The sequence below is a fragment of the Callithrix jacchus genome, chromosome 11 (assembly GCF_049354715.1).
Source record: "Callithrix jacchus isolate 240 chromosome 11, calJac240_pri, whole genome shotgun sequence".
Lineage (NCBI taxonomy): Eukaryota > Metazoa > Chordata > Mammalia > Primates > Cebidae > Callithrix > Callithrix jacchus.
Genome location: NC_133512.1, coordinates 87,123,728 through 87,141,452, shown reverse-complemented (window position 1 = coordinate 87,141,452; position 17,725 = coordinate 87,123,728). Strand labels below are relative to the sequence as shown.

Sequence of the window (17,725 nt, the reverse complement as noted above, 5' to 3'; positions counted from 1 at the left end):
CCATCTATCTCTTATTGGTTCAGTTTCTCTGGAGAACCCTAATACAGTCCTGAATGTCAACTTAGCAAAGCAACAAACATAAATTGGGACTGCAATATACCTTTTTAAAACCCAGTTAAGGCATAGCAAAGTTGAAGCCATTGCCCCCTGAATGCAAATTGTGTCATTTACCAAATGAAAGCATTAATATCCAAGCTTGCTGGGGGCTCAAATTAGATGAAATATAATAAAACATTGGGGAAATTGCTAAAACAAATCTTTGTTATTAATTATAACTTTTATCTGAAGTAACTTATGAATGTTGATGACCTTAGCAGAAATATCCTAAGTGACTTGGTAATAATTTTAAAGTGGGAGACTATTACCCCCCACAAACACACTACAAACATATACACATGCTCACTACATACAAACACATAGACACACACAGACACTGACATATAAACACCTGTTTTGGGGGAAAATAATAAAGCTGAATGTTTAACTGTTAAACATTTTTATTGTGCAGGCTTGTAACCTTTATAGGACATGCATGATAAAAAATTGTAAAATATATCAGTAAGCATATAAAATTTCAGCAATCTTTTGGACCAGCAATTGATTTGCCTGAGGGACTAAGCATCTATGTAGAACAGACATGTCTTGGAATACACAGGTTGCATATTGAATCACAAAGCCATTTCCTAAGTGATTTTCCTCATATAAAGATAAAAGTATCTTTACATTTAAAAAGTATGCTGTATAGCACATTTTCAGTTATATACATAGTTTAAAAGTAAAACTATGTCCATGCCAGTGTCTGCTTTAAATGCAAAAAGTCAAAGTAGGTAACAGGTTGGTAATCAAAGTGTCAAGAAAACTGGAAGAGGCAAAAATCAAGCGGAGTTCCAATAAGTGTACAAAAAAAAAAATAAAAGCATAACTGAAGGTTTCAGAAAAGTCCCTAAGGGCAGAATCACAATATGAGCAGGAGAAATAAAAAGCTTTTGGATATACCAGGCAGCATTCACTATGACTCAGGTTTACAGGTGAAATTCCTCAGTTTGAGTTCAGAAGAATTTGAACTTATTCCAGCAAAACTACTTCAATCTTTTTATTACTGCCTCCTCCCCCATCTTCTTTCTGGGCAAAGGGATGCTTGGATTAGATCCAAAGCTCCTGGCAGGGGGAGGGACCATGTGTCACAGCATAACAGACGGTTGCAAGTGCTTTACTGAGCAGGGGTCATGTTTGCAGCAACTCGACAGGCTCACACAATGGCCTCCGTTTTCCAGCCCCTCCCCAGAGGCCCACTGATCAGCTGAAAAGGGAATACAATGTTGAGCCACTAAACCACCCCAGTGATGGATTAGTTTGGATTCAGAAAAGCATGATTATTCTTGAAAATAAAGGAAGCTGAATAGACATGCTGACCTCATTCAGCTGATGACAGGCAGCGAAAGCTGGCTTCCACGCCTGCCAGCCCACAGAGGACTCAGCCCCATTGGTCCACTTTAATTCATTTCATCGGGCTACTGTCGACCATCTCTATGGATAAAGATGCCACATGATAAAGCCCAGATGCGAGCTTGACTGGACTCTAGCTCAGAGTCAGAAATGCTCATGGAAGACTAAGTCATAGGTATTCTAATTTTGGTCTTCAGGGAAGCTGCTGACCTAATGCATGTTGATGCATTAGACCCTATTTTAAAAAAATGTGAAAAACAGGAAGGCACTTAGGTCTTGTTATCTATATAACAAATATTCAGGCACAGAAAATATAGGTTAAAATTTCAAGAAGAGTAAGGCATTAGTTGGATCATGAGAAGGTAGAATATTATGTTTTCTAACTTGCAAGGATCACTGGATCCTACTGGATCATGAAAATGAATGCAGCAATCCACTAACTCCGTAATGGTGGGAAGAGAGTTTGCTGAAAATCTGCCCATATACTTGTACACTCACTGGCCATACCCTGGAATTCTTCCCTTACCATAAAATGACCAACATTTTAGAGTAGCAGTTGAGGTTGTTGGTTCTTTTTTTTCCCTCCTCAGTTCTCCATATTTCTCTCAAATTAACTTTCAACAATAGGTTCATATCTCAGCCAATAAAGTGATGGTTGATCCACACGCAAATAAAAAGGTAAAGAAAAAAATTTTAAAATTCAGACTGCCAAAAAATAGATGAAATAAATCAGAAGAGACATAATACTTATGAAAACTGAGAAAGTGATTTCTTTGTTCTCAACCAAGATAATTCATTCATAAATTGTTGCTGTATTAGAAACTTTAAACTTGAAATTGGCACCAGGAAAATTAAAAGGAAAAAAATCAGGTATACTTCTATACTTGAAATGTCATTTATATTTCTTTCTGCAAGCTGATGCGGACATTGCTGAATATTTTCCCAATAGCTTCGAAGAGTGGGTCACAGACGGTGTGGATGTAGATGGAATAGACACGGCTGATGCACTGAATCTCAATCAGGAAGCTCTTAATGCATGGGACAACTGCCCAGATGTGCAGGAAAGAGAGAATGGCAAAGTAAATACCCCAGATGAGCGCCATCGGAATGCCAAAGAGGGCAGACAGCAGGCGGTAAAACCAGTATTTCGTCACAGTGAAGGTGGTGAAGCTGGCCTTCCAAATGCCGTCGAAACTGTGTGTCCCTTCTGGTTCTGCAATCACATCTTCAAAGTCAATCTAAAAGGAAGAAGTGACAGAAAATGAGCATGGAATAGAAGAAAAGAGAAAAACTCACTATTCAGTATCCATAGACATACTGTATTAGCTTTTATGAGTCAATTCTTTGTGAGATGCTTAAAAGCAACCAGCAGCATCAGCATCACTTGGATCTTGGAAACACATATTTTTTTTTTTTTGAGACAGGGTCTGGCTCTGTCACCTAGGCTGGAGTGCAGTGGCATGATCATGGCTCACTACAGCTTTGACTTCCCAGGCTCAAGCAATCTGCCTACCTCAGCCTCTTAAGTAGCTGGGACCACAGCTGCATGCCACCACACTCAGCTAATCTTTTTTTTTTAAATTGTACTTTTGGTACATGTACTCTAGGGTACATGTGCAGATCATGGATTGTTGCATAGGGACATACATGGCAAGGTGGTTTGCTGCCTCCATCCCCCCATCACCTATACCTGGCATTTCTCCCCATGTTATCTCTCCCCAACCTCCCTACCCCCCTGTCCCTCCCCAGCCCCCCTGCAACAGACACCAGTTTGTGATGCTCCCCTCCCTGTGTCCATGTGTTCTCATTGTTCATCACCCACCTATGAGTGAGAACATGCAGTGTTTGATTTTCTGTTCTTGTGTCAGGTTGCTGAAAATGATGGTTTCCAGATTCATCCATGTCCCTACAAAGGACAGGAACTCATTGTTTTTTATGGCTGGATAGTATTCCATGGTGTATATGTGCCACATTTTCCTTGTCCAGTCATTGATGGGCATTTGGGTTGGTTCCAGGTCCTTGCTATTGTAAACAGTGCTGAAATGAACACACATGTGCATGTGTCTTTATAATAGGATGATTTATAATCCTTTGGGTATATATCCAGTAACGAGATTTCTGGGTCAAATGGTATTTCTAGTTATAGATCCTTGAGGAATCACCACACTGTCTTCCACAATGGTTAAACTAATTTACATTCCCACCAACTGTGTAAAAGTGTTTCTATTTCTTCACATCCTCTCCAGCATCTGTTGTCTCCAGATATTTTAATGATTGCCATTCTATCTGGCATGAGATGGTGTCTCAATGTGGTTTTGGTTTGCATTTCTCTAATGATCAGTGATGATGAGCATTTTTTCATATGTTTGTGGGCCTCATATATGTCTTCTTTTGAGAAGTGTCTGTTTATATCCTTTGCCCACTTTTGAATGGGTTTGTTTGTTTGTTTCTTGTAAATCTGATTTAGTTCTTTGTAGATTCTGGATATTAGCCCTTTGTCAGATGGGTAGACTACGAAAATTTTTCCTATTCTGTTGGTTGACGGTTCATTCTAATGACTGTTTCTTTTGCTGTGTAGAAGTTCTGGAGTTTGATTAGATCCCATTTGTCTATTTGGGCTTTTGTCGCCAATGCTTTAGGTGTTTTAGTCATGAAATCTTTGCCTATGCCTATGTCCTGAATGGTTTTGCCTAGGTTTTCTTCTAGGGTTTTTATGGTTTTATGTCTTTTTTTTTTAGTTGTTTTTTAAGAGATGGAGTCTCACTATGTTGCCCAGGTTGGTCTTGAACTCCTGGGATCGAGGAATCGACCCACCTTGGCATTCCAAGGAGTTGGCATAACAGGCATGAGCCACTGAGCCAACCTAAAACAGATATTTGGGTTCTCCTTGGACTTTATTATCTCTCAAGGGTAGAACCCAGGAGATTTTTTAACATGGTGTCCAGAAGTTTCTCTATCACACAAAAGGTTGAGAACTATAGCTCTAAAGAAAACCAAACGGATGTGATTAAATTTCTTGACTTAAAAGTAAAACCCCCAAACATGGATAAGGATATGAGGCACTCAGTACAATGTAATGACCACGACATAATTTAACTGCCTTTGAAGACATCTATACATGCAATTTTAAGAGTGTTTGGTTAATAATTTTTCAAATTCCTAATTAGCATAATTACTTCAGGAAATTATATCATGATGAGCTGGGAGGCATCAAGAAGGCTTCATGAGGTGGGAGATTAGAGCAGGGCTTGGGAAGTTGGGTACAATTTGGAGAGGAAGAAGAAAGAGACCTTGGAAGTGTGTCAAAGCCCCAGGATCAAACAAGGGTGCCATAGTGAGTGTCACAGGCAGAATAGACCTGTGTAACCAAGCCTGGAAAGACAGGTTGAGGCCAGACTGGATATTATTATACAGACATTGATGTCTATGGAAGATGTGGAAGCAGGGGAGTGTAGCCACAATCAATGCACTAGTTTATCAAGAGTTTGACAACTGTATGCACACTGGGAGAAGGAGGAAAGAGATTCAAGGAAGGGAGACTGTCACTGTCACTCAAGTTTGAAGGCCAAGACTAGAAAGGTGGTTATAAGAAAAGAAAAGAGGGTTCCAGAGATGCTAAGTGAAGAATCCACAGGACTTGGTTAGTTCAAGGATGGGGATGATAGGAGCTGAAATACAAATTTGGCCCCTTTCCCAGTAGCAGGCTCTCCCAGGTACACGTTCACCCAAACAATTAATTACAGGAAATTTTATCCCTCTGCAAAGATTTATATAAACTACACTTAAGCATAGGATTAAAAACAGAATTTGCAACAGAAAGGTAGGACACAGCCAGTGCAACTGCTTGGCAGTGACAGCTATAGGAAGGGATTTAATGTAGTTTGAAATCCAAACAAGTAGATGACTGCCAGCAGCAACTCAGGCAGGCTCTGGATTAGGGAATGAGGACTTCTATGACTCCATGGAGCTGTTCAGTGCCAAAAAGCCATCTTTAATTCGACACAATAAAATGTCTTCTGGAAAAAGTACATGATGCTTACCAATTTTTAAAGTTTATTTTGTGGAACATTCTGTTTCTTGACTTACTGTCCAATGTTTTAATAATGTAATGTTAAAAACAGTGGTATAGCCACAATTATATAAGTGAAGTTAAGTAGATTTATTGTCACTCTTATTTTTTCTTTACCCATTTGGATCTAGACACAGGGTAAACATTTACTTGTGTGTTTTAAAAGGTGGCAAATATGTGGCAAATCAGGTCAATACTTTTATACAGTTTCTGTGCAAATTATTTAATTGCCTATTATGGATTTGTGTTCTGACACTGCATTCTTCCCAAGACTATCAAAAATAAGGGGCTGTGGTTTTCCTACATTCAATTGCAAGACACCTAAAGAATTTTATTTTTTAAAGATGTCTTTGTTTTGTAAGAAGATTTAAAGGCAGAATTAAAACACTACAGCAGGTAGTCAAAAAATGGGCAATCGTCATCTATGGCTGCCTTGAAATGGGTACACACATTGTGAATGTATAATGGAAAATAATCCATTACTCTTATTAAAAAATAGTCTGTTACCAAAGAAGGTTAGGAAACAATTTACTGGGAGCAGAGGATTCCTACCTCTTTACAGAGCAGACCCAAAGCAGGTCTGCCTTGAGATTCTTTTCCTAGGAGGGGAAGATTTGTGAACATTTGTTGACTGGTGATTATGATCAGACACTGCTCTCATTTAACTCACAACAACTCTATAATACAGTATTCCCATTTTTTTAAGTGAGATTCAGAAATGCTAATGAATTGCCCAAGTAAATAAGAGGTAGATTTGAAGTTTAAATCTGGTCTGAAAGTTATCAACTTTCTTCAATATTGCACCACTTTTCCAAAATATTCTTCAAATTTTCTCTAAGTTGAGTATGCTATTTCATAATTAAAAGACACATTAATAAAAAAGAGTTTGCCAAATTTAACCCTGTGGTAACTGCAACAATTCTCACAGCATGTTGTCTGAGGACAGTGTTACACCATATGTATAATGGTCCTCAGTGAGGATATTTATGAACATGAGTGTGTAAGATTTCTTAATAATAATTATGTTTTCTGAGCATAAATTCAAATTATTTTTAATGAGTATATTGGATTCTTACACTTTCTTTTAACTTGCTTACTGAATTTCTGGATGCTTGCATTTTCAGTGAAACTGTGTTTTCAGAAACTGCTAGTGAGCATGATTTATCTTCAAACATCCAAGTGAATTTAGAGCAGGTCTCCAGGGGTGCAAAGCAATATGACAAAAATAACATGTTATATAAATATATCCAGTTAGTTATTGCTGTTTTAGTCTTGAAAATGTAAGGCAGTTTAAAAGGAAACTAAAAGTACAGCCAATTAGGTGCAGACGAGAAAAAGAAAGCAAGGCAGGTTAAAGGAGCGATAGTGGCAGAAGTAAAGCTTAATGTCTTTCTACCTCCATTTACACGGCAGTAATTAGTATTAGAGGAGTATGTGAGATTAATTTATATAAAGTACTTAGCATGCGTGCAGGGCATAGCAATATGATTAGTAAGTACCTAATAAATAGTAGCCCTTAAAAAAAATCTCTTGCTTTTGGTGATTAGGTCTTTTCTTTTCTTTTTTTTTTTTTTAAGACAGGGTCTTGCTCTGTCACCCAGGCTAGAGTGCAGTGGCACAATCACTGCTCACTGAAGCCTTGACCTCCTGGGCTCAAGCAATCCTCCCACCTCAGCCCCCAGAAGAGCTGGGACTACAGGCACCCATTACTGGCTAATCTTCTTTCTTTCTTTCTTTTTTTTTTTTTTTTTGTTGAGATGCGTGTGGTGGGGGAGGGTCTTACTATGTTGCCTAGGCTGATTTCGAACTCCTGAGCTCAAGCAATTCTCCTGCTTTGACCTCCCAAAGTGTTGGGATTACAGACATGAGCCACTGCACCGGCCGTGACTAGGTTTTTAAATAGACAACTGTAATAAGAGGAACTATCAGCTGCAAAGCACATAAGGGCTGTCAATTTAAACCCCACCATTGGCTCAAAAGAACTAACTTCGATTTGTAATAATCTTCACCACAACCCACTGAAATGCATGTCATTATTCCCGTTTTACAGATGAGAATACTGCCGGGGGTTAATAAGTTACCCACGGTCACACAGATGCTAAGTGACAAAGCTATAACTTGTCATTTTTCAATTCTGTGCTCTTTTTGCCTTTGTATTCCTGAGACCACAAGCCTTTATAATTGTCTTATTTGCTTGATTTTCACCCAGATAGATATGCTTCCTAAAACATTCCCATTTTGATCATTAAAGGAATTACTCTTGTTAATGTTTCCACTTCATGTTAAGACATCTAACCTAGGGTGTTTTGCATTATTGGTCCTGATTGTGTGTGTGTGTTTTTTTTTTTTTTGAGACGGAGTTTTGCTCTTGTTACCCAGGCTGGAGTGCAATGGTGCGATCTCGGCTCACCGCAACCTCCGCCTCCTGGGTTCAGGCAATTCTCCTGCCTCAGCCTCCTGAGTAGCTGGGATTACAGGCACGTGCCACCATGCCCAGCTAATTTTTTGTAGTTTTAGTAGAGATGGGGTTTCACCATGTTGATCAGGATGGTCTTGATCTCTTGACCTCGTGATCCACCCACCTCAGCCTTCCAAAGATTACAGGCTTGAGCCACCACACCCGGCCCCTGATTGTGTTTTTATGGCTCTGAATGGTATGTTCTCACAATCCTGGGTACCCAGCCAGGGACCCTCTAATTGGCAGATATGGAAACTGAGGCACAGAATGATTAAAATTAGATAGACATTCTCAAGATCCCAAGTGAATTAATGGAAGAGCTGAAATTAGAACTCTAATTTCCTGATTCCCAGGTCTATGTCCAGCCTTGTGTGTCATACTTTTTCTCTAGGAAGTTACATCACCCTCCCCACGTGCCTTCTCTACTTACTCCATTCACAGCTCTAGGTCTCCTTTAAATCTCTCATTGCTTTCTAAGGCATTGACTTGAAAGTTTATGAGAAATGTTCTTTCTACAGTGTGAACATGAACATTTTTGTACATTTATGTATGATGAAAAAAACAGGAAGAAATATCTTTTTACAAATCCAAGTATATTTTGTCATGTATTCAGAATGTACTGAATCCAACAAAACTCTGCTAAATAATTGATCCTTCTATTTAAGGGAGTTCAGAGTTCCACATCAATCAAAGCACAACTGCTTCAGCAGATTCACAGATATTTAAAGCTAAAGGGATTCTTAAAGCAATGGAGTCACATTTGAGATAGAGAAATTGATGACCTAAGCTGTCAGATGACTGGTCCAAGTATACCTTCCCATTTAATGGCAGCACAGGATTGCAACACAGGCTCAGAAACTCTCCTTGGCTCTTCCACTACTGCTTGCTATCACCACACATCCTTGATCACTCCAGCTGCTACATTCTGGATGCCTGTGTCTGAAATTAAACATCCTTAGGCTATCAAGAGGTCCCACACGTCTACTCTTGAGTGGATGATGGTGCCTCTTTCTCACAATCCTTAATGGGCTCATTACTCCCATTCAGCATCAGCTTGATTTATCTCTCATTGAAACAGTAACTCCCAAGTCCCAGTTCCCAGGGGACTGACTCCACTTGCCCTTCTATAAGCGCTGGTCTTGCTTGGAGCAGTACTTTATGTGCTTGCTTAGATTTTGAGCAGGACAGGAATTAAAAATTTGTTTAAAAACCTAATGCCCAAGAGGTGTAGGTGCCATCAATTTCTTAGAGTGGGCTGCCTCAGATGAGGTTGAGCTACTCCTCCAAGAACCAACTGTCTGTTCTGTAATCTATGGAATAAGTTGCTCTTCTGGAGAGAATTATTACACAGACATAAAGATCAAAGGCATAAATGTACTTCAGTGATATTTTTGTGTCTCAGTAGATGCTTTATAAAGAGTCAACAGTTTACATTACTAGATTTTTATAAATGATGTGAAATACCTTTGTACAGCATTGGTTTACAATACTACGATTTCAGAAACAAGAGTTAACACAAATCAAGCAGCAGACGTCAAGAAAAGCAATCTGTCCTGTTGTGTTTTGATAATACTTGGCTGATGTAGTAAATCTCAGAGGATTTCATTCTGTTCAATGTATCTGAAGTCAATATTTGAAAAACAGTTTATATGTGCACAGGATTTTTAAAATATAGGATCTTTTTTGGGTCTCAAAATCTGGACATTTTATTTTGAATAAGGAATTTTCAAGAAGGAAATCCTAAGCACATATTGGAGTTCATAAGTAATGATATTACACATTCTGTTTCTATTGAAAAATATCTTCGTAGACGGTTAGTGAAAATCATGATTGTACTAGATATGTAGAACACATAAAAAAACAACACCTAAGATGTTTACAGAAGACTTGTCTGCTGCCTGCCCAAAATTTACAATCCACTTCTCTGCCAACAGGATCCTGATGGATTCAGGTAATGGCAATAATCCTTTGATCTCAGAGATGAGTCACAGTTGATTTAGACTTGCCATGGTAAGGTTAGTCTTCTTGGTGAGCAATTGGTTTAAGGCAGGCATGTGACTCAGTTCTGGCCAATGAGATCTAAGTGAAATCTGCTAGAGTGTACTTCCAGGGAAGCTTTGTCTTCCTTATGAAAAGAGACAGAGTCAAAGAGAGACTCTTTGACCTTTTCATCCTGCTTAGAACCTGAGGAGTTGCCTATGTTGTGATTGTGAGGTGACATGCATGATTAAAAGGCCAAAAAAATAGAAGACATGCTGCTTTTGCCATTATCAAGCTACTGAAGCAATGCCAGAAGCTGCCCACCCCTAGACTTTTGCGTATGTGACATAGATATACCTTAATTTTTAAGCCACAGCTGTTTAGGTTTTTAGTTACACGTAGCAGAATACATTCTTTTTTTTTTTTGAGACGGAGTTTCGCTCTTGTTAACCAGGCTGGAGTGCAATGGCATGATCTCGGCTCACCGCAACCTCTGCCTCCTGGGTTCAGGCAATTCTCCTGCCTCAGCCTCCTGAGTAGCTGGGATTACAGGTACATGCCACCGTGCCCAGCTAATTTTATGTATTTTTAGTAGAGACAGGGTTTCACCATGTTGACCAGGATGGTCTTGATCTCTTGACCTGGTGATCCACCCACCTTGGCCTCCCAAAGTGCTGGGATTACAGGCTTGAGCCACCGAGAATGCATTCTTAAAACACTCTTTCCCACTGGCTTGCATAGCAGTCGTATAACTCCTCTTTTAGAAACATGAGCTTAATTTCTGATCTCAACATATCTTTTCAACACTACTGGACACTGTTACCACAATACACTGCCTAACCTGTATCAGAAAATATTTGCTTTACATTGATGTAAGTTTTAGCAAAGCACAAATGGGATGATACATTGACTAAGACTGAAACAAATTAATATATTTTTTTCATCTAGAAAAATCATGCTTAGATGTGATAGACAGCACCTAAGACAGCTTTCAATGACTTTCTCTGCTGGTATTCATTCCCTTGTGTAATGCCATCCCTCTAAATGTGGGCTGGACTTAGTGATTTGCTTTTAAATAATAAAACATGGCAAAAGTGATGAGGTATTACTTCTGAGATGAGGTTACAAAAGACTGGGCCATTCATCTTGTTTGCCTGTCTTGATCTCTCCGTTGCTTGCTCTACTGGAAACCATGTGGAAAGGCCCACGTGGAAAGGCCCACGTGGAGAGGCCCATGTGGAAAGGAACTGAGAGAGGGGTCTGGCTAGCAACCACTGAAACACGGAGGCCCTCAGCTTGACAGCCTAAGAGGAACTGAATCCCGCCATCAGCCATGCGAGTGAGCTTAGTTAGACGTGCCTCTTTCCCAGCCCTGAGACCTGGGTCGCAGCCCCGGAGAGACCCTGAGCAGAACCACTCAGTTAAATCACTTTGATTCCTGACACACAGAAACTGTGGAGGAGCAGTTTGTGGTGCTAAGCAACTCAGTTTTGGGGGTGATTTGTTATGTACCTAGACAATATAATTCCAAAACAAACCACTTTTATTTTGATGATGATTTCTTATTTTCTATTTTATTGTTTTTCTCTATTAGACAATTTAGTTTTCATGTTTACAGAGAAAGGTATGCAATGAATATCTATCAGATGCCGTGGAATTTGGTCCTGGGACAAAGTCCAGAAATAGATGAGAAGGAAATATAGCATTTACAACTTTCTACAATTCATACCGAACAGAATATAAGAAAAAAATTAGGCTATAGATAGTGTTTGGGTTGAAATATCAGCCCAAATACTTGAATTGGCTTAGATTTATACCCGGGTATGCACCAAAGACCAAGGACCAGCTCTATCTGGAAAATGGATCACCAAACTTCAACCCTGGAATATAATGCTTCATTCAGCACTAGCGCAGGGTTCTCATTTCTCAGGAGTTCTTGGCAAAAGGATCCCCTGGTGGAAGGGTGCTTGTTAAAATCCAGATTCTCTGGCCCCATTTCAGACTCAGATCAGACTCTCTTGGGTAGGGCCTGGGGATCTGTAGTTTTACCAGGATTGCCCTTTGTCTCATGCAAAAGACTAGAGTGTGCCACATTCCCTTGGATTTAATTACAGCTCCTTTTTGCATATGCCTTTCTTTTTTCTCCACTCCTGACAGCCCTAGTTTGTTCCCCTCTTCATTCTGGGAGCTCCTCATGTGCTGGATGGCATCTGGACACCGGTGGATAAATGAATAGAGCTACTTTTTGAGAGGCTTTTGCTAATTTAAACCCATAAATATGTATTACTGGGTAAGGATAAGTGACCATTATTTATTATGAAATCATATAAATGGATGATAGAAATATTGGTTTATTGTTATTATTCTAAATCCCGCATAAACAAATTGTAAACACATACTTGTAAAATCCTAATGTATGTGTCAAACCCAGTCATACAGAGAGAGGGTTTAGACAAATTTCAAACTCCTTCTTTGTTCCCACACATATTTTTTACGTGTTGAGCTGCCTTTGAAGTCGATGGAATAAATGTTGTGTGTGAGTGTGTGGGTGCAGAAGAGGTTGAGAAATAGCACAATTAAATGTTGACAGAACATGGGAACTTTGCTCTAATACCCATGTGTTTCTCAGGGGCAATCTTTATTGGGCCACACTGGCACCTCTGGGGAAAAGGCTGCAGTGCTCTTGCAGCCCCTGCTGAAAACAGGAGGCCTGGATTGCATTGCAGATGCCTGTGTTGACAGGGGTTCCTAGGGATATCCACCTAGATCCCTAGGAAAAATGTAAACTTCTGGTAGGAGCATTGACTCCTGTTCTTGGGCTTGAACACTGGTTTCCTTGGAGTGACAAATACTAAGTAACCTCATCTTGCAGAAGCAAGGGTTTCCAAGGTTTCAAGACAAAAGAGGGCAAAAAGGTGGGTATTTATCTACCTTTCTGAGCAACTGAAGAGGGTTAGGGTGTGGGGTGGTGGGTGTGGAGGGGACTTACAGTCACTGACCTGAGCATCCAGCTTGGAATCCAGGGTCTCTGTCTTCTAAATGACTTCCCTCTTGTTGCTTCCCAGTCATTACAGACGCCTCATAATAATATTTTACACTGATAGTGTTCTATTTCACTCATCTGCTTCTCTTCACAAACTTGTGAAGATCTAGATCATTTTCATAATAAGAATTGTCTATTACATCTTTTATTTTCCCACTGAGGGAAGTTCACTTGACTAATAAGCGACTATATCAAGACCAGGATTTAGGGCAAAGTCTGTGTCTGCTGTGAACATCTGGTATCCTCCATAATACCTAGTGGTACTATGTACGTATTAATTAGTGTATAAATATTTCTTCTAAATGCTCATCGAAAGGATGTAGCCATACATAACATGTCAGCAGCCATAGTTTTATCACTTATTAATTCTTTGCCTGGTATGACAAGCACACTTTGATTTATGTATTTATTTATTTTTGGCATCCTCTTTTATCCTATTATTTTATTTTAAATGATTTAAAATTTCACTTAAATTTAAAATTTAAATAAAATTCATTTAAAATAAAACAAATAAAAAGAGCAAATAAAAATCATTTTATTTTAAATGATTTTCTTATTCACCATAGCTCTAAACTACCACAACCATTCTCAAAATGCAATGAAGGCTGATTATCACTTAGGTCACTTGGACAGTGTGGAAAGCCCCCTCGTGAGGGGGTAATTCCAGTTCAGAAGTCTTTACCTTTAAAGAAAAACAATTTAGAAAATATAGGTTAAAGCATGCTTTGTGCTTGTTTGAATTTTCTCCCATGACCTGAACTACCTCAGTTGTGTAGACCTGCCCCCAAAGCAGGGGACATACACTGGAAAATGATGAGGAGGGGGCTTCAGGGAGGAGGCAGGAGAAGCAGCCCAGGCCCAGCCCTGCCAGGGAAGGACGGGGAGAAAAGTGACTTTCATCTTTGGTGCCTCTTGCCTCCACTTTTCCTCATGTTTTCTCGTGTGTTTGTGTTTGTGTGTGTGTCTGTGAATGTGCGTGTCTGTGTATATGTGTCTGTGCAGGAAAAGAGGCAGGTGTATACATAACTTGTACTCTAGAATTACTTCACGTGACTGTGTTGTCTTTTCTCGCAGGGGTGGGAGGGATGATGCATACAGCAAGGGACAGCACTGTCTTCAGTGTTCTTTATGTGTCATTAATAGACTGCAGGCATCAGTGTGGTGGATATATTCCAAGGCAAGAGTCTCTTACGGGCCTTGGAATAGCAATAACTCATGTTATACAGTGCTATATGCCTCAGTGGATTCACATCATGCCCTGTTTGTGAGGACCTGCAAGGCAGGTATTATTTCCCCCATTTTACACATTAGGAGATTGAGCCTCAGGGAGGTTGTAATCAGTGATTGAAACAAAACCAGGATTTTGCTCTCTCAGTTTCTCATTCAGTTCTTCCTCCATCATACCATTCTCTTTAAGCTCACCCCAAATTCCTTGTTCTGTTTATGAAAGCCTCTCATTCAAACAGAAACACAGGGGGATTTCTGAACCCATGGGCTCTGGTTGCTCTTTGTGGCCTACATCCATATTTGCCATCCAAGTTGTAAAACATGTCTCCCCTCCCTCTGCAAATAATCATTTCCACCAAAGAAAGGGTGTGTGATTCAAGCAAGAGGAGGTAGCTGGCTGGCTTCCTTCTGCTCTCAAACTTCCACATTCAGCATCACCCTCACCCCCAGCAACCTAACTCTCTTCTGGCCAGGACCGCTGGGCATTTGACTGACTATTGGCTACCAGAGTCCTCACTGTGTTGTCAAGTCTTTCTGGCTTTTCCTGGTTTACCATAACATTGTATGTTCCCCTTACTCCATTCCTTTAGTGTCAGTGGTTCCCATACATTAGTATAGCTAAGAAATTTCTGGGGATGCTTGTTAAAATGCAGATTCTTGTGCCTTGAGATTATGAATCAGTGCTCCCAGGGTAGAGTCCAGGCATTTGTACCTCTCCCAACCCCCCATTTTGATGCAGCTGGTCTGGGGAGGACACTTTGAGAAACCAGAATGTCTTAGGCTTTATTCTCTGCTAGGGGAGAGGATCTGAAAAAGGTGACACTCGGATGTGAGTGAGTGTGATAATCCATTACTGTGTTGCTTTTGAAGAGCACTTATGAAAAGCAATATGATGTCCTGCTTAACAGCATGGAGGTGTCTGGATCTCTGCTTCTTAGGGTTATCTCATCTAAACTACTAAACCTCTCTGTGCCTAAGTTTCTTATCTGTAAAATGAGGTATGATAATACCTACATCTTAGAGTTGTGGCTCTGGACATGAGTTAATTTATGCAAAAACGTTTAGGGCACTGCCTACTACATCAGGAGCTCTGGCCCAGGCGCCTCAACCAGAAGTGGGGAGGGGTCAGGGATGTCAGAAATAGTATTGGGAAGATGGAAAAGGAGAACCTTTTGGTATTCTTGAAATTGTTCCATGTCAGTGACTGCTTATTTTGTATTCTGCCATTAAGCAAGCAAGAAGGGTGAGCTCATCTATAGCAAGTCAATGAGGCTTCTGGAGTTTATTACCATGAGGCACACAGTGAGGAAATATGCCCCAGGGAGATGATGCCCTAGCTGATGAGTGCACAAATGTGTCAGAGAAAGTTGCACCAACATTCCATATGAGCCACTTTGGGATTAATTCCTTTTCATCTTATTCCTCCTTTTCTTTCGTTTGAAGGTAACCATCAGGCTTCTCCATCTTTTGCTCTTCTTAAGAGGGTGTATGAGTTTTCCTGGAGTGTTCGTATTACATTTTGAACATGTAAGCTAAATCTTCCTACACTGATAACAAAGATACCCATTTCTAGTTTATACCCTGTTATGCATTGAATTGTATCCCCTTCGGCAAGCTCTGCTGACGTTCTAATCCCAAGACACTCAGAATGTGACTTTATTTGGATAGAGGGTCATTGCAGATGTAATTAGTGAAGATGAGGTCATACTGGAGTAGGGTGGACCCCTTGTCAAATATGACTGGTGTCCTTATAGGAAGATGGCTGTGTGAAAACACAAAGGCAGAAGGCCATTAACAATGGGCGCAGAGTAGAGTTATGTAGCTGCAATCTAAGGAATGCCAAAGATTGCCAGCAAACCACCAGAAACCAGGAGAGACAAGGAAGGCCTTCCCTACTGGCCTCAGAAAAAGCCTGGCCTTGCTGACATCTTGATTTTGGACCTCTAGTTTCCAGAATCACAAAATTTGTCCCCAAGAAGTTTCTGTAGCTTTAGGCCATCCAGTTTGTGATGCTTTGTTAGGGAAGCCCTAGCAAATGCACATGCATTTCATTGGAAGTCACTGAAAATGATCCTCAGGGATAGGATTTGGGATTTCTGGAACATTTTCCTACCTCTCTTTGTAGCCTGTGCACGTTTTTTTTTTTTTTTGAGACAGAGTCTCATACTTGTTGCCCAAGCTGGAGTGCAATGGTGCAGTCTTGGCTCACTGCAACTTCTGCCTCCTGGGTTCAAGCAATTCTCCTGCCTCAACCTCCCAAGTAGCTGGGATTACAGGTGCCCACCACCACACCTGACTAATTTTTCTTTTTCTTCTTTTTGTATTTTTAGTAGAGAAGAGGTTTCATCATGTTGCCACACTGGTCATGATCAAACTCCTGACCTCAGGTGATCCGCCCGCCTCAGACTCCCAAATTGCTGGAATTATGGGCAACAGCCACTGCACCTGGCCTGCACATTCTTTTTTATGGGGTTCCCAGGTGAGTACCTAAATCCACACTGCAAACCAGCTGGCTGTGAGCAGTCTGCAGGAATCTGGAGACATCTCTCCTGTCCACATGGCCTCATGTGTTCATATCATGAAAAACATCTAGTGGTAGATGGCTCAGTACAAAGCAGGCTGTACACATCTTGATTCCATTTTGTCCTCTGGTGTCAATTTGGTAGCACTTGTTGATGTTGAGTGTTACAAAACAAGTGACATTGAACAGTGAACAGTGTAAAAATAGGCCACAGAAGAGCCAGCAATAGTATGGATACTGGGTGATTAGCTAGTGAACTTAAATAGAGAGGAGGGACACCTCGGGGCACTAACGTTTGCCATCTTTGAAGAGAAATAAGCACAACCCTTCCAAGTGTTGAAAGTTCTATCCCAAATAGAAAAATCTTACCTTGTTTAATGTAAGAAAATCTTATTTTATCTAAATATGCAATTATAGGGATTCATCCAGAGGCCTGGCTTCCTCACTAAAATCTGTGTTTACACTTGGGAGTTTGTTATTCTTTAACCTTCGGGGCGTGTCATGGGATAAATCTGAATGATTACCACACTAAAGAAAACAAAAGCTCTTTCTTTTCTATCAAAGACACAAAAACGGAAATGTCTCCATCATTTTCAGACTATCCATTGGTCTGCGTGCACATTTGTTTGAACTAGAGCTTTTTAAACACCATTAGCTTCTTTTCAGTTTCTATAATACACTTCCTGATGGCAGAGGTTGTTTCCTGCTATTCAGTTAAGTCAAACCATGGTTACAAATAGCTTTCATCTTAGCTCATTGCTGGAATATTTTTTCCTCCAGTGCTGCTAGTCTGTTTATTAAACACATAGAAAATGAATGAAATGAATCTCTGCAGGTTTGAATATTGCATGGCAAATGAGGAAAAGGATATACACTAGGGTTTTTCCAAAGTCTAGGCAAGGATAATCACAGCCCCTTATACAGTACAGCAAGCCAAAAGTGCCTGCAAGAAATACACAAGCATTCTAGGCTAGAAATATT

At 40.2% G+C, this 17,725-nt stretch overlaps 1 protein-coding gene across 3 annotated transcripts in view; it reads right to left on the bottom strand.

The window, feature by feature from the left end:
- Positions 1–479: 479 nt before the first annotated feature.
- Positions 480–17,725, bottom strand: part of CAV1 (caveolin 1) — a 35,554-nt gene continuing 18,308 nt past the window's right edge. For all 3 annotated transcript variants that reach the window (XM_035254192.3, XM_002751767.7, XM_035254191.3), the window contains exon 3: positions 480–2,684. In XM_035254192.3, the coding sequence (XP_035110083.1) occupies positions 2,343–2,684 (342 nt within the window). In that variant the 3' untranslated portion in view covers positions 480–2,342. The remainder of the gene's footprint in view (positions 2,685–17,725) is intronic.